Source organism: Lissotriton helveticus, chromosome 7 (genome assembly GCF_964261635.1).
Source record: "Lissotriton helveticus chromosome 7, aLisHel1.1, whole genome shotgun sequence".
NCBI classification, from domain to species: Eukaryota; Metazoa; Chordata; class Amphibia; order Caudata; family Salamandridae; genus Lissotriton; species Lissotriton helveticus.
Genome location: NC_136068.1, coordinates 1,752,882,478 through 1,752,908,656, shown reverse-complemented (window position 1 = coordinate 1,752,908,656; position 26,179 = coordinate 1,752,882,478). Strand labels below are relative to the sequence as shown.

General features: G+C 44.3%; 1 protein-coding gene across 2 annotated transcripts in view; it reads right to left on the bottom strand.

Moving 5' to 3' along the window:
• Positions 1 to 26,179, bottom strand: part of LOC144767672 (sialic acid-binding Ig-like lectin 13) — a 167,799-nt gene that overhangs the window by 121,074 nt on the left and 20,546 nt on the right. For both annotated transcript variants that reach the window (XM_078651062.1, XM_078651063.1), the window contains exon 2: positions 20,656 to 21,036. In XM_078651062.1, coding sequence (XP_078507188.1) covers positions 20,656 to 21,036 — 381 coding nt within the window. The remainder of the gene's footprint in view (positions 1 to 20,655; positions 21,037 to 26,179) is intronic.

Sequence of the window (26,179 nt, the reverse complement as noted above, 5' to 3'; positions counted from 1 at the left end):
AACTCGGGCGTATTGGCCTTTTATTCCACATTTAAGGCAAGTGGTATTCCTAGCATAACATTGGGGATAATTGGAGGAATAATTGTTACTGCCACATCTGTAACAATTCATTTTTGAGAAGTTTGAATATGTCTTAGGTCTAGGACCATGGACAACTTCAGAAACGTTATATATGAACTCATGATGATGACCAGCAAATGGTTCTTTTTGGGTCACTTCATGAATTCTACTTGGTGTAGGACTATCATCCGAAATGTTTTTTTGAGCATTCATTTTTTTGACCCAGCCAGAGGTGTTTTCCATTCCTTCGACATTAGCTACAGCTTCTTTGAGTGATGGATTTTTAGAGAGAAGTTTTTCTTGCACTCTGGAGTTGTTAGTGCATCTAACAAGCTGGTCACGAATCAATGAGTCAGTTAAGTCACCAAATTCGCAAGTATGAGCAAGAGTTTTGAGTGATGCTGCATAGTTGCCCACTTTTTCATTGTGTTCTTGGACTCACATGAAAAATTCATGTCTTTCTAAAACAACGTTGATGCGAGGTTCAAAATATTTTTCTAACATTTTCATGGACATATCAAACACATCCGAAGGTTCGCCACTAACTTCGCCAATGGGAATTACGCCAATGCTTTTATAAATATTACGTCCTTCAATCCCTAGGTTGCGAAGTAGAATTGCTTGTTTCCAGTTAGCTGAGAATTTCTCACCACCAATCACAACTAGATAAGAATCAAATAATAATTTCCATTGTTTCCAGGTTAAGAGCGGTTCACCTTTTTCACAGAGAAAAGGAGGTGGTTGACGCATGCTAGTTGCAGTCATGGCGAAAGGATGCTCACTTGACTTGTAACTTGAAAAGAAAAGTACCACAAAGTCAATTAAAATATGTAGATAAAGACAGAGAAACTTCTAACAGCATAGGGTGTAGGGAAGCAGTTTGTAGATATGCCAAAGTTGAAATCTAAGTAAACAAAAAAAGACAAGCAATACACTTTTCCAAATGGTCACTAAATGGCAGACTTGTCAAACTAAATATGAGAGTACAGATCATTATTTGTGAATCCAAGCAGTTTGATTTAAGAAAAAATTATGCTAATGGTAAATCCAGTAATAACCGAATCGTAGGTAAAACAATTCAAATATATAATTCCAGAACAATTTGCTACTCCTAGCGCAGGCAAAAGGCAGCACTGTTATAAAATCTGTGAAATAATTCCTGAAACCGTTCGTTTGGTCAGAGTATGATAAACTGTCCAGCGTATAGAAGTTCCGATGCGTCTCCGTGTAGAAGTTCCAATGAGTCTCTGAGTGTGAGGTTACAAAGGAAACTGCAAAAATAAAATGGTCGCACGCACGCACGTAATTTCAACGTGCGTGACGTGCGTGATGACGTGCGCAATGACGTTAAGGCAATGATGAGGTTCAGCACGTCTCGAGCTTCGTCTCGAGCTACTCACCACAAAAAAATAACAAAGAGAACCATGTAGATAATTCATAAAACAAGTTGCACAATTATTAGAAAACATTGTAAATTCCAATCTAATTATACAAAAAGGAAATTAATGCGTTAGGTGAAAGAATTAGTTACGTGGAGGAAGGCAGACAACACTGCTTTACTGGTCTCACTGTATTTTGATGTGAGGTGAAGACATCTGTGGGTTCGCTGAAAATGGGGAGAGCTGGTGGCAACTAGTCCCCCGCAAGTTTTCCTTCATCGCCAGTGTTAAGAAGACACTGTCAGGTAAGGTTTTGAAGCTATATTCAGCTTAAGAGGATAAGCCAACAACGCCTGCCGTTACTCCAGAGCAAACTGTGCAACAGAATGCATCCATGGAGATAGAATGAAACAGGCGCATGCAGCATGTTTCAAAAGATCACAACAGGGTCCCTTCTCAAACCACAGGCAAATGTACAATAAAATCTACAGAGCCCACTCGAGCAGCATGAGCTACACCCCCCAGCACTTTTATAGCTCCACGCTAAGTTCGAGCATCATGAAACTATAGCAAATACAGTAAGGGCCCTGACATGGCAGTTCGACAAATTGGAGTTGCAACTAGACCTAATTCAAACCCTGGCTATCTCAATACTCGCAAGGGGCGCAGCAACCCTCAAGATGGGTGGTGACTTCAGCCCCACTAGAAGCTCTCCCTTTTTACGACAGAAAGTGGAAACCTGCGGCAATCATTGCTAGTATGTGACTTGATTCAACCAGACTCAAGCCAATACAGTCAGATAACAACTCGCCTAATGTAAATCCACTGTTCAAAGGTTGTGACAACTTGAAGAATTCATTACAATTTGCACAACTACCTGCTTCCTCACCCCAGGCAACCATGGACCTGACAACGACACTACCTAAACCGAAAACAGCCCCCACTATAGTACAAAGTCTAGCATCACAATCTATTACATTTGGAACATACCTGCTGGGGCTCCCACTCTCAACTACGCAAGACCAGAAGGAACCTTTGCCATGCAATAGTGGTAACATAACAAAAGATTCAGAAGTAGGTCAACGGCAGGCTTCCTCATCCGAACACACAGAGACACTAGTTCATTCTTCAAACAAGAAAGACCTAGGCCCCATCATCAATCAAAGCCCCCCATTTTGACACTTAGAGCCCCCCATTCACTCTCAAGGGGCGCAGCAACCCTCAAGATGGGTGGTGACTTCAGCCCCACTAGAAGCTTTCCCTTTTTACGACAGAAAGTGGAAACCTGCGGCAATCATCGCTAGTATGTGACTTGATTAGACCAGTGATCAACAATTACTTTCTCGGGGAGAAGCCAAGCAGGCGACCAAGATGGTCGTGTGAAGAATCGGCTCCGCTGATCTTCGCTCCTAACAACAATATCCTGTAATTTATCCTGTTTTTAAAAATGCCACCTCTGGACCGAAGCTGCTAAGAGATGACTTTGCTTCCTCTCCTGATCCCTCTACACACCCGGTATCTGAAGATATTTCGTCCGGAAGATTGGGGCCTGGTCGAGATTGAAGCAGGGATCTCGCGTAAATGTGGTGGCCGGACCCAAAGTGAACAACATTGGGGTCGAGTGGGGTGATGTCCCGGTCCGGGGCTTGAATTTGACCGTCGACGTTTGCTGTTGAACTTGATGCTTCTGAGGATAAATGTGCCTCACATATGGGGACGAGTGTAGAAGTTTGCTTAATTTTCCTCCTGGAGGTCATGTGCGCGTTCTGCATTGAATGCTTCGGCCTGTGTGCAAACCAGCGGGTGGAGCCGTTCTAACTTATCGAAATTCACAGACGCTCCAGGCACGGAGTGGTGGAGGATCTAGTGTGGGTTTCGTCTCCACTCCAGAACTTATTTCAGAGGGAGGAGAACCGATTACTGACCCACAGAATACAGTTGACACCTTTGCGGAATATTTTCAATCGGTCTACTCCTCGGTTTCAGATAGACCTGAGGAGGACTCCCGTTTATTGCTCCGAGATATACGACTCCCCTGTTTGTCCAAAGATGATGGTGATTTTATGAATAGTGAGCTCACTGTGGATGAGATTGCTTTGAACTCGGGTAAGGCGTTAGGACCCAATGGGCTCCCGATAGAGCTTTACCAACTCAGGCCGGACAAACTGGCTAAACATCTAAAGACTATGTTTGAGGAAGCCCGTGAAGAGGGAGTGTTGCCTATAGACCAGAGAGTGGCATCGGTAGTGGTAATACATAAAGAAGGTCAACCGAAAAATAGATGTGCTTCATACCGGCCTATTTCCTTATTGAATGCAGAACCTAAAATATTGGCTAAGCTTCTTGCAAATAGACTAGTAAAAGTCATTGGTGGACTTGTTCACCCGGACCAATCAGGTTTTATCCCCCATAGGAATACGGCCCTAAACTTACGCAGATTGCATGGCGTTATAGCTAGAGCGCATACTTTACGGGAACCTGCTGTGGCCGCCTCGCTCAACACGACCATGGCCTTTGATACCGTTGAATGGTCCTACCTGTGGGTGGTCTTGGCTAAATTTTGATTCGGTTCTGAGTTTATTGGATGGGTGCGTTTGTTATATTCTGAGCCGCTTGCCCAGGTCGTGGTTAATGGCAGGGTTTCTGCATTGTTTTGTCTGAGTCGGGGCACTCGGCAGGGTTGCCCCTTCTCCCCTCTTCTTTTTTCATTGTTACTGGAACCCCTTGCGGCTTTGATTCGATGGGAACCATCGATCCGAGGTATAAGGTGGACCCCTGATTGGGATGACAAGATTTCCTTGTATGCAGATGATATCTTGCTTTATCTGACTGCTCCGCGGAAATCCCTTATGGTGGTGTGTGACGTTTTGGCCTCCTTTGGTAAAAATTCTGGTCTTTCCATTAACTGGGGAAAGTCTTTGTTATATATTCTTAGAGGAGATACTCCGATCAGACCTAATAATTGCCCTATTGAGATTACTACAACTGGAATCCGGTATCTGTGTATATTTATTACACTCGATCCGGCAATCAGATATAGTGAAAATCTCCTACCCCCACTGCAGAGACTTAGGAGTGACTCGGCATATTGGGGTAAACTCCCGCTCTCCTTATTGGGACGAGCGGCCCTCTTTAGAATGATGGGTTTTCCCCGTTTCCTCTTTGCTCTCCAAAATACCTTAGATGTCGTGCCTGCCAGCGATTTTCGTGAGATAGAAGGATTACAGCGTAGTCTTTTGTGGGAAGGAAGATCCCGTATTGCATTAGCAAAGCTGACACTTCCATGGTACGACGGTGGTATTGCTCTACCGGAAATCAAACAGTACTATTGGTCTTCCCAACTCGCTGCCATTAACCACGCAACATATGGGTCCGTTACGGATCCTGGGTATGTGATGGATAGATGGCTTCTTCCGGGGGCCAGTTACAATAGAGCGCTGTACTCGAGGCCAGCAAGGCTGAATTTGACGGGTCCCACCATATATGCGGTGAAAATCTGGCATGATGCTACGAGTTCGTTGGGATGGAAGGGTAAACTGACGCTGGCTACTCCCGTTTCCGAATCTGAAAGACTAGGTAACCTGTGGAACACAAAGGTCTTTGATAAATGGGAGATGATAGGAATTTCGACTATTAAAGATGTATGGAGTAAGGGGCGGATTAAATCCTTTGAAGAAATGCAGGAAGAATTTGAGCTATCCAGTTCCGAATATTTTAGATATGCACAGATCCGTCACTCATTACAGGCGGCCCTTACTGTGGATGTGGAGTTGCCGTAGGCATCTCCCCTTGAGGATAGAATATTAGATGGTCACCTCCCCGACAAAACGATTTCCCTGATTTACAAAAAATTAATTAACAATAGAGCAGAGCTGCTAGGTGATTTGAGAGATGAATGGATAGGAGATGGAAAAAAATGAGATGACTAGGACTGGCAGGCGGCTGTCTCTTCCCCGCAGGTGTTCGCTATTCCTGCCCGGTTACGACTCATCCAATTGAAGATCCTGCATAGGGTTTATATTACAGGCCCCCGACTGGTTCAGATGGGGTTGACATTGGAGGGATTGTGTAGACGCAAATGTGGCCTTTTAGGTACTTTCTTCCACATTATCTGGGAGTGTCGAGAGGTTGCCCAATATTGGAAGGAGGTACACACCATTATACATGAGGTCACGGGGATATCCTTGCAACCGTAGGCACGTAGATGTCTCCTAAACATATGGGACCCACTGATTTTACGACTGCACAGGCACGGTGGGTCACATTGGGCAACATGATAGCCAAAAGAAATATTGCCCGGAAATGGGGCTCAGACATGCTGCCCACCCTTGGAGAGTGGGAAAGAGACATGGACTGGTGCATGTCTCGTGAAAAAATAGTGTATGTTGCGAGAGGACGTCCCCGGAAATGGGCCTTAATCTGGAGCCAGTGGAATGAACATAGGGGCAAGATTTGTACACCACCTAGAGATGTTGTTATTGATGTTCTTTCATCCCCATGAAGTGTTTTCTTGACTATGTACTTTTGTTCTTCACCCCCCATCTCTTAATGTACCGCTAAATGCTATGTAACTTTTTGTAAATATGATTTTTATCCATGCCTTGTTAAAATAAAAAGATTTACAAAAAAGAAAAACATCACTTGCTCCTACCTCACCCTAACAATGAAGGCCATACTAAAAGGTGCCTAGGTAAGGATCAACCGACCAAGCTGGCCCTTTTTCCATACTACCTGTCGGAAGGGAGGCACGACGTACTGAATCGATCCAACATACTAAGGTTACTTCAGGCTACTACTATTCAGTCGAAGCTAACCTCAGATGAAAAACTGAGCATGGATATTGGGAGGGTAGCCACATTTTTAACATTAAAAAAACTTCACTGACAGAAGATGTACTAGACTGTAAGGCCATCCTCGAGGAATGGGGCAAAGGAATTTCAAAAATACAAGCACCGAAGTACCCAGCACCGCTAAGAAAGCGACATGATCCATCCAACCCAAAAGTACACCCCTATATCATACTGAGGGGGACCGGGCCCCTGGTCCACCATGCACAGATAGATAATATAAATATTTCTTGCTCTCACTCTACATCAAGGGGCATAGCCAGGAAAAAAGTAATAGGACAAACAGGGGGTGCACACCAACCCGACCGGAAACAAGTTCCCAACATTTTGCAGAGTGAAGCCTTGGTCTATTCCTAACAGTGAGAAGTGTGCATTAGAGCAACAACAACTGATAACTATTCTGTTGTGGAATGTAGCTGGGCTCTTAAGACTTCTAAGTTTAAATACAGCAAAATCACTGCTATTGGCATCTGAAGTTCTCTGTTTCCAAGAAACATGGTCATTAACACCTTTAATAATTGTGACTTCCAAGGGATCCATCATGCAGCTAAGAAAAAAAAAGTCTTCGGGAGGCCCTCCAGAGGCCTGTCAATGTACCTCCACTTGAATATGAAAATAAAAACACATTCAATTCCAATTCAAGATGAGACTTCAAGCACTCGTACTAGAGACCACAAAGTCTTCAGGGTCCCGCCTTAAAATCCTCCTGATTCACAGATTTGGCTCAGCACGAGCAAGACGACTCCACCAGCTGTGTGACAATTTGGATCAAATCCTTTGGGATCACGTTAATCATGACATAATAATCAGCGGTGACTTTAACCTGCGACAACTAGGATCATTTAATACCACCTGCTCACCTCTAAACTCCCTAAGCACCCAAATAAATATTATTTTAAGTAAACACGGGCTACAATCCGTACATATTCTATCTAACAATCAAGAACCATCATCTAAAATTTTAAAGACCTTCAGGGGAATAAGTATCATGGACTACGTTTTTGCCTCAGCAAAACTTATGAATCACCTAGTGAGCTTTAAAGTGCATTCCTCAAATGACAGTGACCACATTCCATTTTGCTCAACCTTTAACATTAATCTCCCGAAATGCAAAGGCCATAAGGTCCTGGGCACTTCTTGCAATGACGAAAGATTAAATCTAACTCGAAGAATAAAATGGGGCGACGTCAATCTACAGAACCTAGCATCTTGGAAAGCTGCTATAGGACAGTCCCTGCAAGCCAAAAAGTGGTGAATACCTAGTAACTCACTGGGCTCCCATAACTAGGGGCATCTGTGAATCACTTAATCCCCAAACAGGCCCAGGGCGACATAAATTAAAACCCATCAATAAAAATAAAACTATTTTGGCTAGCTCACGGCTCATTCGCAAGCTGACTACGGCACAAAAGAAAACTTTGAACAAACAAATCAAACAAACAAGTCAAAGCCGACCTGTCATTGGAATACCAAGGTTCAAGAACAAAGCATAGGCAACTGATATGGCAGGAAAAAATCAGCAGAGGGAAAATGATTTGCAATACGTTCACTCAATCATGAGCAAACATAATCAGGCAGACCTATGGAGATGCATTAAAAACAAACAAGCCAAGAACTCATAACGAGCAACTCCATCTCAAAAGCCATGTGATCTTTGCATGTAAATAACCTTCATGTAGTTGATCAACCAGGAGCTTCTCTGCTGGAACACTCAGATCTCTCTGGTGATTCAGAGGATTGTGCCTTGATACTTACGACAAATAGCATTAAAAAAGTTCAAAGCAAAACAAGATCTTCAGGCGCACCTGGTCCAAATGGCCTCCCTGCCCAACTGTCACTATGGTCTGCAATACTTTCCTCACTGTTTGCAACCTGCACTAAACTCCATCTAGTGCCTGACAGCTGGAGAGGTTCAATATTGCACCCAATTTTTAAAAAGGGTGACAGACAGAATCCCTGCAACTATCGGCTGATTGCCTTGTTGGATATTGAGGCTACGATCTATGCAGCCGCCTTCTTAAATGATCTAGAGGCTTGGGCAACAACAAATGCAATAATTCCTTTCTCCTAAACAGGCTTTAGACCCAATTCCTCCAGACTTGATAATATAATCACCTTATCCTATCTTGTCCACCAGGCAAAACACCAGAAGACATCAGCTCTCTACGCATGCTTCGGGGACTACTCATCTGCTTTTGATCTGGTGGATAGAGGTATCCTATTAGAAAAACTGCAGGTGGGGGGTATTCCCAGCGGCCTCCTGAACTCCATCATATCATTATATACATCTACCTGGGTGAGGGTCAAGTTGTAAGATAACGCATCAACTAAGAAGATTAACACCAACCAAGGGTTAAAGCAAGGGTGAGTCTTTGCTCCAATGTTGTTTAATTTATATACAGCAGATATGTCCCGGGCACTTATCAACGCTAATCTAATCTCCCCAAATGTAGGCAATTCTAAGATTACAATATTGCCATACGCAGATTACACTGTCCTCCTTGACAACTCAAAAATAGGACTCCAGAGAACATTACATTCCCTTCACTTATACAATAGTGTAAAGGAGATGAAAGTAAATTAAGCCAAAACAGAGGTATTATACTTTGGAAGGATGCTACAAATAATAAGTAATAACTGGTCCCTGGGTCCCCTAAAAATCTCTGGAGCCAAATCTTATAACTATCTGGGCACATGGTTTTCTGCGAACGTTGCATCTACACGCAAGCGCCACTTAAAGGACAAGGAAGCAATAACAACTACTTGACTTTGTCAATTGTATACAGCCCTTGAAAGCCTCTCCTCAGCGCCAATCAGAAAGGTGCTCAGGACAATACTACCATCCGCAATCACATACGGCAGTGAGGATATTCCAGGTCAACTCACCAAAACCATTGAAAAACTACACCTAAAAATATATAAAAGAGTGTTTAGATTGCCCTACTACACCAGGAGACCCTTGGTCAGACTTGAATTCAGCCTGGAGGGAATTACATGGTCTAGTATGCTGTCTTTTAGAAAGTACTACCACGGATGCATTACGGCAATGCCAGGTGCCCTTAAATTTATTTTGCAAGACATTTTCAAATAAAAAATCAACCCGTGGTCTACTTACTTAAGTACGGCAGTAGAAACTTTACAAATCAACCTGATCACTCTAAACACTTCTTCGCTTATTTCCACTGGAATAAAAAGCAAAATGAAAAAACAGACTAAACTACTTTCCAAGACCACGGACCTGCAAAAAATGTATTCTACACCACCATTAAGGGCCCGGGCAGTATCATACAACAATGACAGCCAAGTCGGACTTGGGGCACAACCTTACCTTGACTGCACAATAGGGAAAGCTTGCTTGACCAAAATCCTGGCGGCAAGGATGCTCGCACTACAAATCAAAGACTTTAATCCTAACTGGCCGCTGCCTTCTAAAGTAGATAAGTGCAAACTCTGTGGCTACAAATCGGAAACACTTCTACATCTACTCTGCAGCTGTCCGATGTTGCTCGACTTCAACCGGACCTTATTAAAGCCACTTTTCTTAATTTAAAAAGCACTTCTGTTGCTTATCGTTATACCGCCTTCATGTCCGTCAGGATGATAGAACATTCCTGATGTACACGAACGCGGTATAACGGTTATGGCGGTACTAGTAGTGGTAGATTTTTACAAGGTTTTCAGTAACAAGATTTGTCCGCAGTTCCGGTTTCGAGTGAGCGCGAGTGGGTGCGGACTGAGCGGAGAGCGAGGCAGCGAGGAGAGGCAGTGGCAGTGGCGGCTTCCCGGCTTGATTTCCACAGACTGCTGCTGAGCGGCTTGAATCCCCAGATTGCCACTGAGCGGCTGGCTCCCGTTTCTGCCTTGGTGGCTTTGGGGGCTTCTCTATGGCTTTTCTGTTCTGGCAGTGGCCAGTCTCACAACGAGGTTTCCTGGACTCCTGTGGGTGCTGCAGGTGCTGAGAGTGTGGGCGTCCGGGCCGGATCGGGTCCGGGTCAGAGAGCAGGCTTTATCAAAGCCCCTGAGTGGCCCAGCAGGCCCCCGTTATGGCCCCCTGCAGCAGCATCCATAATGGCACCCGCTTCAGCACCCCCACAGCACGCCCTCCGCTGTTGTGACCGGCCTGGTGTGAACCATCCCGCATCAGCTGTTCCGGCCCCTGTTCCGTGTGCATCAGCCACTCTAGCAGCAGGAGGCTACCAGCCACCAGCCACCAGCCAGCCAACAGCACCAACAGCCTTAGAGCTCTAGTGCTGAGTACACCATTGCGACTAGTGAGCTGAAAGGGTGAGCTGAGCTGACAGAGGTGTTCCAAATCTGGGTTGAAAAAATATTGCTACTTTGACTGCTTTTACCCGAGGCGGAGGAGGAGGAGAAGGAGCCTGCCTTTAGCCCGTGGCCTGAGCATCCAGAGCGAGCGGTGTGAGCCAGGGGTCAGGAGCCAGGGGCTGGAGTTTGATGTGGGTGACCGATGAGTTGCTGTAAGCTTCGTTTGCTCAGGGGGTTGTGTGGGTTGTGCGGGTGCTGGGTGTGTTGTTGCGGTGGCCCATTCTCTTCCCTGCTCCCTACACCACTTCCCCCGCTTTCCCGCCCGCTTTGCTGAGGCCGACAACCAGATAATCAGACAACGACCAGACCAGTAGATCAGTAGATGTGCAGGGGCGCGAGCGACTGCCTGGAATACAGCTGTATGACCTGCCCTGCCCTGCATGTCCTTACTGGGGGAGCTCTCTTCAGCAATGCGCAGGACATCAGTGAGAGCCAACCTATTCAGCCCATTTCAGCTCTAGTGGCATCTCCAGTTAAAAGTTTATGCAATCTAGCTACCCAGTTACCCCTTGATTAGATCCGACCGCCCAAATCCATCAGGAATTGTTGGGAGGCCTGGATCCTTCAGGAAGCCATCAGGAATCAACTGGACCAACCACGTCGGGTGGGAGCGGTGCTGCCTTATGAGCCTGCCTGCTCTAAATGCGCTGTGCTGTGAAACCTTGGTGGTCAAACGACCGGTTTCTGTAAAGCAAAAGTACCGGTTTGAAAAGTCTCCACAATGCAAAATACAAAATACAACACAACACGAGGTGTGAAAGGAATAAAGAAAGCAAGAAAGAAAGAGGAGCGCTAAGTGCTTTCGCAACTATGAGGTCCGGTAGGAAAAACTGCCAGCTGTACGCAAACCCAAACAAGCTAAATAAACAGGGAATAAAACACCAAGCTCTGTAAAACTGGTCTCACCCTCCAAGGTAACAGAGGCCCCCAGCAGCCTGGCACAGCAGTGACCAGGAGGTCACCCAACACATCTCTACCAACCAAAAATCTCTTCAAAATGTTATTTCTTAAAGGACCCTGCATCGTTAATATTCTCCTCTAGTGGCACAATTCCGGGCCTCCACGATCCCCTACTCCCCCTTCAACTACCTGCTACCTCATTCACCATGAAAGAAACTTCAGCAGACCATCCAGAAGCACACATGGCAGCTGATCTTGAGGTCGCCTTGCACGAACCGGATAAAACTCTGGAACGCACAATAACTCCACTGAAGCACAAGCTGGGGAAGTCGCACTATTGATAGAGGAGCATTCCACCTGCATATAATTGCTCGCAAGCACTTCCACCAGTACTACCGAAACCAAAAAAATTACAGCCAATAATCACAACAGGTAGAATGAAGAACAACGCTCACAAGTTATAGTAACAAACAATGGTAAAAGCTCATATTTAGGGTATAACGAATCAAGTAGACCTAATCTGAACTACTCTCTTGAACTCCAGGACAAGATCCGTACCCAAAGAGACCCCTATGAATCTACTAACATCTTCTCAAGATAGCCCGAGGCCATCACGTCTGTAACCGCACAACTGAGTACAGAGGTGGAAACAAGGGGGAGGGTTGCAACACCCAAAGAGCCCGTAGAACCCGCCAAACTCTCACCACACATCAGGGGAGGTGGGCAGGACCCAATTGCCTCCCACGCCCTCTCCTACCTGGGATAACAGGAGTGGGCAGACCTTGTTGCCTCCTATGCACTGGACTCTCTGGAAAAACAGCTTCCACTTATAGGTAGAACTTGTAACACCCAAGGAGGCAATCACAGCAGTGGTAAGGAAGGAACAATTAATAACTCAAAACTACACCAAAGCCCCTCCATTCCCTCTTTTAATCTAGGCTCACCATGTCAAACGGGAAAACGGTTCATAATACATAGGACATTTTACTAAACACAATGCAACGAACTGTCGACGTGTTACAAGTCCAACAAAATTGACTGGCAGCTATCTTTCTTGGACACTGTGGCCCCTTTTGTGGGGGGGATAGATGAGAAACTGGATAATTTAAATCTTCTAATCAGCAGAGCCTAGCAGGAAGCGAAACTTACCTGTAGTTGTGGTCCCATCATCGACAAGTCATCATCACTGCCGGCAATTGTTTGCACCCTCATAAAGGGTCTGCGTAAGGGCCCAAACCAAGAGACTCCAAAGGCTAATCTGCACAAAACAGGGCACAAGGAGCTAGCAGAAAAGGTCCCTGCTGCTCAAAACGTGGCTTGCAGAAGTCGTATTAACAGTCAAGCGGACAGCACTGCTCCTAGGACTACCTCCGCACCCAAGGAACACATTTCAGTCCAGAATGCAAAGCAAAGGTGCCTACGTAGGAGAAATGGCTGTAACACAAATTCTTCCATGAGCCTCACAAAAGTCTACCGTCTATTCTCACCAAAATCACCACAGCACTTAGCACCAGCACATGTCACTTCATTACACACCCCTGTAAAAGACGGAAGAACCAACCAGCAAACGGAAATCCACCGTAAGGAAAACATTGAAAATAAGGACGCGTCCCAACGGCTAAAATCATCTCCTGAGGTAGCCCCGTCCAGCAGCCAAACGGATACTCAAGGCAACAGTAAAATTAATGTTGGTCAAAAAAAATACGACAGCACAACTAGCCGACCACCATAAACAACTGAGAAAAAGGAGCCAACTTCCTTGCACTGTCCAAACCAGGCACTTTCAGTACGCTTAAACTCATTTAAGTCACTCCTTCAGGACTCCAACCTTAAAACATCAATTACACCATCTGATCTTCTCTTGGATAGGACCACCCTGGCTTCACCAAAGGCTCCAGGAGCAGGAAACCCATAAAAAAGGAGATAGCATGCAAAGTAAATAACGAGGTGCAGGGAATCCGCCATGAGCAAACTATATTTGCCGGGCACCCGGGTTCACCTAATGCGGGAAATCCAAACAAAACCCACACGTGGCCCAGAAACATCCACAGGCCCCAGGTGTATAGAACTGCCTACTCCGGATAACTTCAGTGGGCAAACTCACCAGCCCATAAACAGCATCAGAGTTAATCAACTGGGGACAAACTCTGTACTAACCTCTCCAACCAATCAAGGCAGGGATTCCGCCATTACACTCTTTACACCTGAATACGACTCGAAAGGCCTGTTCGACATACTGAATAGAGGGAATATTCTTCAACTCCTAGACACTATATCAACACTAAAAGGCATCAGGTCAACTGACCTTCTCTCAATAGAATTTATAAAGTCAGATAAAGCACTAGGCAGGGAATCCACCAAAGCAACCTGGAGGTCAACTTACTTTGCAAATAAAATTCGGGGAGAACAGGAAACCTTCAAAGTGTGGGGAATACCATCTTCTGTGTATCACAACACAGGTTATCTACTCCCCTTGCTTGATAGATCACAGGTAGGATTGCCTCATCACAAAGCTAAAACAGCATCGGTGCTCAGGGTGAGCACTAGGACGGTCACCTCAGAGCAAACAGGCACCGAACCCACAATGGTGCACTTCACTTAATAATTCTGTTGACTCCGATTACTTTTGGATAACTAGAACCGTCAACACACTAAGCCATTGGCAATGACAGAGCTACCCAATGAGGAACGGAGAAAATCCCGATGAATCACCTCTGAGGTTATGCTCATGGAACGTTAATGAGCTGACTAATAAGGTTAGAGACGCTGCACTTTTGGTTTATCTGAAATCTTTCGACATCCTTTTCCTACAGGAAACATGGCTAGGGGAGCCTCTGCAACTGGAGGGATTTATTTGCTTTCACACTCTTGTTCATAGAAAATGTAAATATAGATGTCTACCTGGCGGCCTAGCTATATACATTAGAATATCAAAAATCCATAGCACGCAGGAAGTGCCCTCACCCCTTCTAGCCGTGTATTCCACTAAGGTTCAACTCAACCTTAGAGGGAAAAGGGAGGAGGTGCTGCTGTTCAACATATATTTAAACTCGAAATTGAAAAATCGGGAATCAAAAAGCTTACTTGAACATATGCTTCAACAAATGAGCTCACCTACTACATTAAACCTCATTCTGTATGGTGACTTCAATCAACATTTCCTAGGCACCATTCAAAATGAAGATACTCAGGTCCAGTCTTTTCTCTGGAACATTCTAACGCAAACCCGTAGTGACCAAGGTAGATCCTCCAAGTGTGATTTAGAGCTGCTAGACGATCTCAAGCACTTTGGCCTAAGGGTGCTAAATGGAAGATTTCTCAACGACTCTCCTCCGCTCGCAACTTTTGACATGGGACACCTGACCTCCACAATTGACTCCACCCTAGTGTCTCTTTCATTTTTTTAACATATAACAGGCTATCACCTAGGAGACAAAGGGGACAGTGATCATCGGCCTCAGGAAGTCCTGATCCAAGAACTTCCAAACAAGTCTATTCCAAATCCTGCAGGTATGCACGCATGCCATACCGTCAATTTAAAAATAATTAAGTCATCTGTAGCAAACTCTGGAGAGGTGCTCCTGGCAGCGAAAGAACAGCTAATCAAGCTTGACTATCCAACCGGAAACCCTACCTGTACATGGGAAACCTTCACGATCGTATTTGCGAATACCCACTCATCTGTAGTCGGATATGTTCCGTTTAATGACCCCACGGCCGAAGGGAAGGCCACAAGTGTACAGAGGACTGCCTTGAAATATCTTTAAAAATCTGTAAATAAACTGTTGAGATTACTGAGGTTATGGCCAGGAGACAAGGACCTCCTACAACAGCTCTTATACTGCAAGGCCGAGCTCAGGAAATTCAAATGAGACATGAACAGACAAAATGAAAATGGATTCTGGGCCAAACTCCATCAGGATTCTAAAGGAAACAATTCTGGCTAACGATAAACAAAATCTTAAAATCAGCACATGGCAGCTTGACCTCGCATATCACAGAAAACACTTGGGCACTATACATAGAATCTCACTTTCACCAACATACATTTGTACTTCTGGCTTCCGACGACAGCCAGCCAGTATCTTTAACCCAAACTGTGATGACTCCCGTTGTCGAGGCAAAAGAAATTGATGCCGCCAAGGTCATGGAACAAATCTCCAAAGGGAGGAGAGATGGAGCACTTGGGCCAAATGGGATTCCACCAGAAATCCTTGGTCCTCTCTTTAACTCTGTTAGACAGTTTGGGTACCTACCTGCATCTTGGAAGGGCTCCATTATTACACCAATTTACAAAGCTGGAGATAAAACCCAACCAAAGAACTATCGCCTGATTGCACTGTTAGATGTTGAGGCAAAATATTTTGAGGGAACTTTACTATCAGAGCTGCTAGAAAGGGCCGTAGAGCACAACATAATTCCCCCTGTCAAACCGGATTTTCCAGGGAGACCAGCACCACAACGAATCTTTTAGCGATGTCACTACTTATCGACTTGGTGAAATTAACCAAACAAACTTTGCATTTCTGCTTTGTGGACTTCAAGGCAGCGTTTGACAACATTGACCGAGCTAACCTGTGGAGGAAATTGGCTCTCTGGGGGATTCCTTGCCCCTTCCGAATGTTCTGATACAAATACACTCCAATACATGGCTACAGGTTAAGCTGGGCAACGGCACCCACCTTTCAAAGCGCATACTAACAACAAAGTGCCTTAAACAGGGTTGTGTGCTTGCACCAACTCTTTTTGACCTTTATACAGCAGTTATGACATCAGCACTAAATGACTGCAATGCGTATGCCCCTCAACTAGGAGGAGAAGCCACCTCCGGTATGTCATATTAGGACAACATTGTTCTAGCTAGCCACATTCAAAGTTGGACTGCAACGGCTACTTAATGCACTGCTTGACTATGCAGTTGCAAATTGTCTGGAAGTTAACATCAATAAAACTAACACCCTGACAATCAACGGAAAAAACGCTCTTATGATTGGTTCAAAACTCAGATTGTGAATACCTCCGAGTGCAAATATCTAAATTGCACTCGGAGGGCGGATAATTTGTAAAACAGCTTGAGACGATAAAAAGGAAAGGGATGATGATCGCTACAACGCAAAGACAACTTAAAACAAAATTGACTGGACCAACTTATTCCCCACTGATATGTTTTGCCCAAGCAAACTTCTCAACGTCAATCACCTATGGCAGCATAGTGCTGAGAGGCAGGGACACCTCATTGCTGGATACAACCTTGGCAAAGGCATACAGAGTTATGCTGAACCTCTCATCATACACCTTGCCTAAAGAGATCTGACTCGAGTTTGGACTGACAAAGCAAATCCTCGGAGGGCGAGGCTCGTACATTAAGTGCTGGCATAAAATCAAGAACTCACCCAAGAATACACTGAACCATCGACTTTGGTAGGAATTGTGCAATACATCCATCTCACCGGGCAAAGTCTACTTGGAGGAATCCCTGGCCAATACAGGTTTAGCTGAACTATGGGAAGTTCCAACAACGCACTTGCACATTAAGGTTATTGTAAATAAGGTTATCAAGAAACTTTTGAGTACAAGGCCACCCTATCACATAGGAGCCATGCATGGATGACTCTGAGCAGCTACAAACTATTTGGGCCACAGGCATACTTCGACCTGGGATACTCCAGGAAGTCAAAATAATCCTTTTTATAATACAGGTTAGGAATCCTTCCTGCTATTCCACATCTTCCACCGCGGCTGAGAGAGAACTACAGGAAAATATGCAGGTTACGCATAGATGGAAACGAAGATATTGAACATTTGATATGCTCCTGCATTAATCTAAAAGAGGAAAAGGCAGACCTCCTAAACAGCCACTTTAATGAGCGAGGCATACGGACCTGGAGACAAGCAGTGCTTGCTTGTTTAAACCCAAATGACCCGCAGCTAAATCGGAAGTTAGTCAAGTTTTTGAAATTAGTGGCATCTAAGCAAGGCCCGGTGTAATCCTGTGTGAACTAAAAACAACAAAAACGTAAACATTTCGGAAATGTAATCTGTGCACAGACTCCGATGGTTGAGAGGAAAATAGTCACACCAGGAACTGTGATTCAGGTTGATTTGCCCACGCTCAAGACACAACACGCATACAGCTGCCTCCAACTGAAATTCTAGTGCCTTTAATATTGCATTGCATGCATAATTCAGGCACTTGGAAGAATATCCTTTCTAGAGACAGAGAGCTTTGCTGATCCTGAGATGTGATTCACCTCTGCTGATCTTAGAGGTATGGGGTTCCCCAATTAAGCCTAAGAGACCATCTATTATTATAAAGCCTAGTTACTGGCAAGGGGAGGGTGGTTCACAAGGCATTATAGGACCTGTTTCCACTATCATTCTAACATGATTTCTCCCTTTGTGTTTTATGGAATTGTAACAATGCTGATTATTTTATTTCTAATCATATGCCTGCTTATGTTAGCCAAAATACTGCATTTAGAGCACATAGTTAAAATAAACATTTTAAACCTTTCCATGTCTCTGATTACTCATGTTGTGGACTGGTATGAGAATAAAGATAAAAGAGTGTTCTTGATTCCCACCATTCCTGAGAGTACCCTAAATTGCATGTTCTGGGTTGTCTAATCATTGGTAGCTTCGCTGTAGGAAGGAGAGCTAATGAGACAAAGATGCTAGTCGTATAGGGGTTATGGGTACTGAAGTGAGTTTTTGGTTCACCACAATTCACTGAGGTCCTGGTTTCCTGTGCATAGTTCTGTGCATGAGCAGAATCCCCGCAACAGCACTTTTTATGATAGATTAGAATTTTATAAGAGTATTGGCTGAAAAGGGTAATCAATCAAAAATGTTTTATCAGAGTGTATTTTTGTAATGGTTTTAATTAATCATAAACAATAAAAAATGTACTTACATTACTACTAGTGGTAGTAGTAGCAGTACTAGAAGTTTTAATAGTAGTAGTGGTGATAATAGTGGTAGTAGTAACAGTGGTAGTAGTAGTAGAGATAGCCCTAACAGGAGCAGTGATAGTAGTAGTAGACATCGTAGTAGTAGTGGGAGACGTGAAGTTTGTAATAGTAGTGGTAGCAGTAGCAGTAGTGTTAATGGTAGTTGCAGGGATAGTAATAGAAACAGTAATAGTAGCAGTGTTGGTAGTAGTAGCAGTAGTTATAGCCGTAATACTAGTGTTCTAATAGTAGGAGTGTTGATAGCAGTAGTAATAGTAGTAGTAGTGATAGTAGTAGTAGTGGTTGCAATAGTAGAAGAAGAAGTAGTAGTAGTGGCAGGAGTAGTCATAGTAGTCATAGTAGTAGTGATTGTAAAAGCAGAAGAATGAGCTGTTGTAGTACTGGTAGTAGTGGCAAAAGTAGTATTAGTACTAGTAATTGTAGTAGTAGCAGTAGTTATAGTAGGGATAGTAGTAGTAGTAATAGTGGCAGTAGTAGAGGTAGTAATAGTAGTGGAAGAAGTAGCAGTAGTAGGAGATGTAGTAGCAATAGTAGTAGTGTCAGTGATATTATTAGTTGTAGTGGTCGTAGTAGCACCAGTAGTATTTAGAGAAGTAGTGCTGATAGTAGAGGTAGTAGTAGTGCTAGTAGTGGTGGTACTAATAGTAGTAGTAGTTGTAGTAGTGGCAGTAGTAGTAGCCGGGATATTAGTGGTGGAAGTAGTAGTAATACTGGTATTAGTGGAGATAGTAAAAATAATGGTAGCCAAGCAGTAGTAGTGGTAGTAGGAGCAGTAGCTGTAGTAATAGTAGTGGTTGTAGTGGTAGTAGTAGCAAACATAGTAGTTGTAGTACTAGTAGTATTTCCAGGAGTGGTATTGGTAGCAGTGGTGGTAGTAGTAGTAGCAGTAGCAGTATTCGTAGTAGTTGTAGTAGGGGTAGTAGTGGTGGTAAAATAACAGTAGTAGTAGTACTACTAGTAGTAGTATTAGTAGTAGTAGTGATGGTAGTAGTAGAAGTAGTGGTAGTATTAGTTGAAGTGGAGGTAGTAGTACTGGTGGCAATACATTTAGTAGTAGTAGTAGTAGTGGCAGTAGTAGCAGTAGTAGTAGTTATAGTAGTGGTAGTAGTAGCAGTAGTCATAGTACTGGCAGTTGTGGCAGTAGTGGTAGTAGTTTTAGAAGTAGTAGTGGTAGTGGTATCAGTGATGGTAGTAGTAGGGGTAGTGCTAGTTGAAGAGGAAATAGTAGTATTGGTAGTAGTGGCAATAGTAGTAGTGGTAGTAGCAGTAGTACTGATACTAGTGACAGTAGAGGTAGTCTGGGTAGTAATGGTGGTAGAAGTAGTAGTGGGAGTAGTACAGTAGCAGTGGCGGTAGTGGGGTAGTAATAGTAGTAACAGTAGTGGAACTTTAGTATTGGCAGTGGACATAGTAGTAGTAGTAGTAGAAACAGTAGTAGAAGTGATAGCGGTGGTAGGTGCAGCGGTGGTAGTAGTAGCAGCAGTAGTAATTGTAATAAGCATGAGGTCACACTGATTCCTGTTAAACATGATCTCATGATCTGCCTTTTTATCACTTTAGGTGATGATACATCAAAGGAGAACTATGTTCAAAATAAAGCATGATCGCTGAAAAGTAATGAAAGCAGGTTGGGTCAAATAAAACCCATTGTGTGCGCAGAATTTCATCTTTGTGCATTTTCTTGGAGTTTTTGTCTGAAATATGCAAACATTTGAATAAATGCACAATCGAACTAGTGATCCTCAAAAAAACTTTGGTACATTTAAGGGCCTTATTTATGTTATCTGTGGCCGTTTGTAATCAGCACACACATGCCATCGTTTTAGAAGAGGAAAGTGGGAGATTTCAAAACAATAATCGTGAGACTTTATTTCTCCTATTGACGTCTGTCGAGCCTGAATCAGGTCTGTTGTCAGGTATGGGACTAGCAAGTGAGCTGCTGCAGGAATTCAAATATATACGTTTTCCCCTCATTACCTGTCAGGTGAACGGAGAAAGCGCTATTGCAGGCCGAGAGAGCGTGATGAGAATTTTGCGCACTGACCTGTGGGAGCCGATTAACACTGCACACTTATACGAATCCCGTCCTCTATATGTGGCATACATTGTCCTCTGCAATGCACTGACTTAGAAATCAATATACAACCAGAGCGAAGTTCAGACGTGACTCACCTACAACCGTAACGGGCACAATATAATGGATATAAGAATATTCAGTTGTTGTGTAGTCATTGTGTTCATATTTGAAGTAATAGTTTCTTCCATCCCATCTCCTGACGTCACTGATGCTGAGGGAACAGTCTCTTCTCCTCACATCTCCCACCAGTTTGAAGCGGCCTCTGGCTTCCTCGAAGATGTCTTTTCTTTCATCGTTGGAAGCCACTGCCTTGTTTTCTCTGTACTGTTGAACAAACCAGTATCCGCGGGACGTCACAGCCGCCTCCCCTGTGTGCTCGTAGGTAAACTGGCAGGGAATGAGGACGCACAGGCCTTCCTGAGCGGTGACGTTCCAGGGGGCGGTCAATGTATAATCTTTAGGGGCAACGAGGACTCCTGGGGAGAGAAGAGCAGCGGGGTCAGCGGTTTATACAATATGAAGTGATGGCGGGAACTGAAGAGAAGAGGGGAAGCGAGAACCAGGGAGCAGGCGCAGTGGATGCAGAGAGACAAGTGAGCGATGAACGGTGATTACAGACAGTTTACAGTGAAAATATACTATACGTACTCTATATATATACTATAAATATATATATATATATTTATATAATATATATTTATTTAATTATTTGGTGTTTTATATAGCACAAACATGACCCAGAGTAGGGTATCAGAGTGCTTTACATTACATATCTTTAACACCATCCAGGTGGCGATTCGCTCCTCTGCGCTCCCCCTTTACCAACTGTGCACTTTTCCCAAAATCACCACTGACCACGTTCTTTGGTGCCTTAAAAGGTTGAGGTTTATTCTTTCAAATGCTTATACATTTCAAAACCGTTTATGGTCATATCTACATTCATTGTCCATGTTATATATTTACTTCATTGCTCTTTAAGCCTTTTCCTTGCATGATGGACCCAGCCTCCTCAATATCCTTGGAGGGGAGGGGCCCCATTCGTTGGGCTACCGATTCACGGATCTAGGCTTCAACTTGCTACCGATTTGGAGGGGGCCTTCCAGACCTGCCTGGGCTGAAAGTGCCGCGCCGCTCGCACTGTAACCCTTTAGAGGCCCTCCCTTCTCTCAGGAATCTCTGCCATGTGGCATTACAAGGACCATACTTGAGCATCTACTCTACCTTTCCTGAGGCTGAGTCCTTGCCATCTTCCCCCTTGGTACCCCTGCATGAGGCATCCCAAGGGTCCTGCGGGAGCATCATATCTATTATGTCTCTGGCGGCACACCTCCCCTTGGCCCCCTCAGTCCCCCTGCTGTGAGGCATCCCAAGGACACTGTGAGGGCCTCCCATCTACCTTTGAGTACATTTTCTCCTTTTACTAACTTTGTTGAGTTTTTGTACCACCACACTACCTATGGTTCCCCATTCAGAGGGAGCTCCCCCCTACCCCGGCCTTTTCTTTTCTCGTATCTAAAACCCATCTGCTCCAGTAACCCCACAATGTTTAGAAGGAACATGTCCATTCTCACCCCCGGGAGGTGTACCCCATCCTCCATATGATACCGTGGGGACCTGAGGTTTATGAACCCTTGTCTCACGAAGCCCCATCCATTCGTCCTACACTCTTTGGCCATGGTGATGTTCAGTTTCCAAATAATCAATGGGGAAGGATCACTTGTCCTGCATGAACCAGGGTATGCAAGAAAAAAGTAAAGTGTCTCCGATAAAAAACCCTCATGCAAGTGTTGGGATGTGTTGGGAAGTGTGGGTAGCGGTATATCTTGTTTCTCCGCTCTTTATACACGTGTGTGCATAATCATAGGGTTAGTTTTTGGTATGCAGCCTCCACCAGGCAGTGTCATGCTTTGGTTAATACGTTGTTGTCTCTTTGTGTCCCTACGGGTTGACGTGAATTGTAGTTGTTGACATGCTTTGAGAGTTTTGAGCTAAACTGTTAGATAAAAATACTATTTTTCTATATCTACCTGAGTTGTGTCCTTTTGTGGTGTTATTACTGCCTTATTGTACGTGGCCATAAAAGCTTCACACACTGCCTCTGAGATAGGCCTAGCTGCTCGCGCTACGTTACCGTAGGGTTGAGCAGGGGTTGTCAAAGGGGGTTACACACTTGCCCTGACTTAGGAAGAAGGGTCCCTATTTGGACAGTGGCGCCAGCCAGTGCCAACTAGAAACCCAATGGAAACTAGGTTTAAACAGAATGGGGAAAGGGTTAAACTTAACTCCGTTTTTAAAATATGAAAGGCTAAGGTATATAGGTATATGCTACTAATGTAATGTTTCCCAAAGCAGTACTATGTCTAGAAGTGGTATGTTCATAAAAAATAATGCCAGTTTTATTGGAAATAGGTTTTTGAAGTCTCGTAAGGGTTCGCGGCTCCATCACGACGCTGAACAGCAGGACCGCAGTAGAGTCGAGACTCCAATAAACTACAGAAGCATATTCTGTACTTTTGGAAGAGAGTAATAAAGGGTTAATATGTGTAACCAATAGAAATGGTTTGTAGAATTTCAAAAACTGAAGGGGGCATTTTGATTTGTTACATACATTTATTTGTGTGTAAAATTAGAGGGAAAGTTGCCATTATCTTGTTGAGAGTGCTGCACCACATTAAAGGGTCGATTAGGATCGCGGACGGACTTGAGTCCGTCCGCGACCCCTGAGGAGGAGGGAACGTCCGCATGGGCTGCGGCGTTCCCTCCGATCTGATTAGGATGTGACCGCCAGGGTGGCGGTCACATCCTCTATCTCTAACATTGCGGCGGGTGCAGCTTCAAGCTGCACCCGCCCCAATGTAAAAAATGCATGCACAGCATTTGCGTGCACAAAGCGGCAGGCACCGCGCGGTGCCTGCTGCATTGTGCACGCAAATGCAGGGGGGTACCATAGGTACCCCCCATGTGCACCCCCCACCACCCCTTCACCCAGGGGGCCCGCAACGGGCCCCCGAAGTGAAGGTCCGTATGCTTTTTCACGGCGGCTTTTCCGCCGTGGAAAAGCATAGAATTGCAGACATCCTAATATGCCTGGCGGTGTCTGCTAGACACCGCCAGCCATGTTAGTGCTTTTCCGCCGTGGTCGCCTTCCGACCGCGGCGGAAAAGCGGCGGACAGATTGTGAGACCCACCAGCCATCCTGATTTGGCGGTGGGTCTTTCAGGCCTCCTCGGCGGATTTCCTGCATACTCCGGGCTGGCGGTGGCTTCCGCCGGCCCGGAGTATGCGTAAAATCCGCCATCATAATGACCCCCTTATTGTGTTGGACAGAAAATCGCCAAGGAGTTTCTGACATTTTTATATTCTGCAATAGTATTTCAGAGATGAGGTACAAATGTGTGTTATGTATTGCGTAGGAGTGGTTCAGTGTTTGTAGTTAAATTTTTAAGTTTGTAATGCATTATTTATAAAGCTTGCAAAGCATTAGAGAAATGTGATGTTTGACATATGTTACCAAGTCTGGAATGTGTTTTGTAGTTTGTTCCTTTTATGTCTCATGTCACTAGAAAAAGGCACAGACACAAGCATACATCCCTTCAGAAACATGGTGAAACTTACAACAGTGACATGGGAAGGATTGCTGTTTTAAATTTGGGTCCGCCCAACTTTCTGAGCAGTTGGTGAATATTGAAGCTGCAAGAGAAAACTGAGGTTTAAGAAATGTTAGCAGAGGGATTAGTGAATAGGTTATTTCAAATGAGTCTGTGGAAAGTGACACTCGAAGAAGGGTGCATACATTTAGGTTTGTGTTTGAAGTGTAGTCTAAGTTTAAAGATCTGCATGCTCTCGTGAGTGCGACATGTGTCTACTTGTACATGCAGTCTCACATGTGTTATACATCTGAAGATGATAGCTTAAAACGTTGGCAGCTTCTCCTACAGGTGGACAAATCTTTTCAGTTATGCTCTATCAATCGATTGCACAGGCAGACATATGTTACGTATGTAGGTGTTATGAAGCTACAACATAGAATATTTAATTCTCATGTGAAATATGTTATGAGCAGAAAGGAATACATACAGTTTCTTGTACACAAATTAAGATAGCATATAGTCTGAAACACAGTTATTCAACTATTTGTATGTTTCTTTTTATGTATTATGTCTGTAGCAAAAGGCACACACACACATGGATGAATACTTCTTTCTGTTATTTGTTGCCTCTTTCTACAACTCTCTTGCCTCTTTCTGCAACTCTCTTGCTTCTTTCTGAATCTTTCTTCCCTCTTTCCCCACCTCAAATGCTTCTTCCTGTACCTCACACTTCTTTCGGCACCTCTCTTGCTTCTTTCTGCACCTCTCTAAGTCGTTTCTGCACTTCGTTTGCCTTTTTCTGCACCTCTCTTGCTTCTTTTTCCACTTCCACTTCTATTGCCTCTTTCTGTACTTCTTTTCCTTCTCTCTGTACCTCTTGTGCTTCTTTCTACAATTGTCTTGCCTCTTTCTGCACCTCTTTTGCTTCTTTCTGCACCTCCCTTTTGCCTTTTATCCCCCTTCTGTTGCCTCTCTCTGCATTTCTATTGCCTTTATCAGCACATCTATTGTTTCTTTCTCCACTTCCCTTCTCTTTCCGCAACAGTCTTCCTCTTTTTGCACTTCTCTTGCATATTTCTGCACTACTCTTACTTCTTTCTGCACCCTTCTTACCTCCTTGTTCGCCTCATGTCTGTTTTTGCACCTCTCTTTCCTTCTTTTTGCATCATTCTTGTTTCTTTCTGCACTTCTCTTGCCTCTAGCTTCACTTCACTTGTGTCTTTCTGTACCCCTCTTGCCTCTTTCTGTGCCTTTCTTCCTCTTTCTACATCCCTTTTGCCTCTTTTGGCACCTTTCTACCTCTTTCCGTACCTTTCTTGCCTCTTTCTGCACTTCTCTTGCTTTTTTTCACATCTCTCTTGCCTCTATCTGCATCTCACTTGTTTCTTTCTGTACCTCACTCTCTTCTTTCTTCACCTCTCTTGCTTCTTTCTGCTTCTCTCTTGCTTATTTCTGCACATCTCTGTCCTCTCTCGGCACCTCACTTGCCTCTTTCTGCACCTCACATTCTTTTTCTGTACCATTCTTGCTTGTTTCTCCACCTCTCTTATTGCTTTCTGCTCCTCCTTTGTCTTTTGCTGCACCTCTCTTGCTTCTTGCTGCACTTCTCTTCTTCTTTCGGCAGCTCTCTTGCTTCTTTCTGCAACTCTCTTACCTATTTTTGCACCACACTTTCCTCTTTCTGCACCTCACTCTCTTCTTTCTGCAACTGTCGTACATCTTTCTGCATCTAAAGGGTGAGACCCGAATTTTAAATGTGCTTAATTCTTTGTTTTTAAAACATTATTGCTGCTGCTATTCTTTATAAAATCTTATTTGTAGTTGTGTAGCGGATTGTTTTACACTGATGCTGTTTTAAAAAAACGGACCACTCACCTGCACTTTGCTCCACACACACACTGAAATCTCGGAGGGACACTTCCTGCTTGGCTGCCATCGTGGGAAAGGCACGCTCTAGAAGCTGGGGGGAACTTGCTATAAAGCATGCGCGCTGCTCGGACGCAACTGCCTAGGTTGGAAAGGAGGTTAG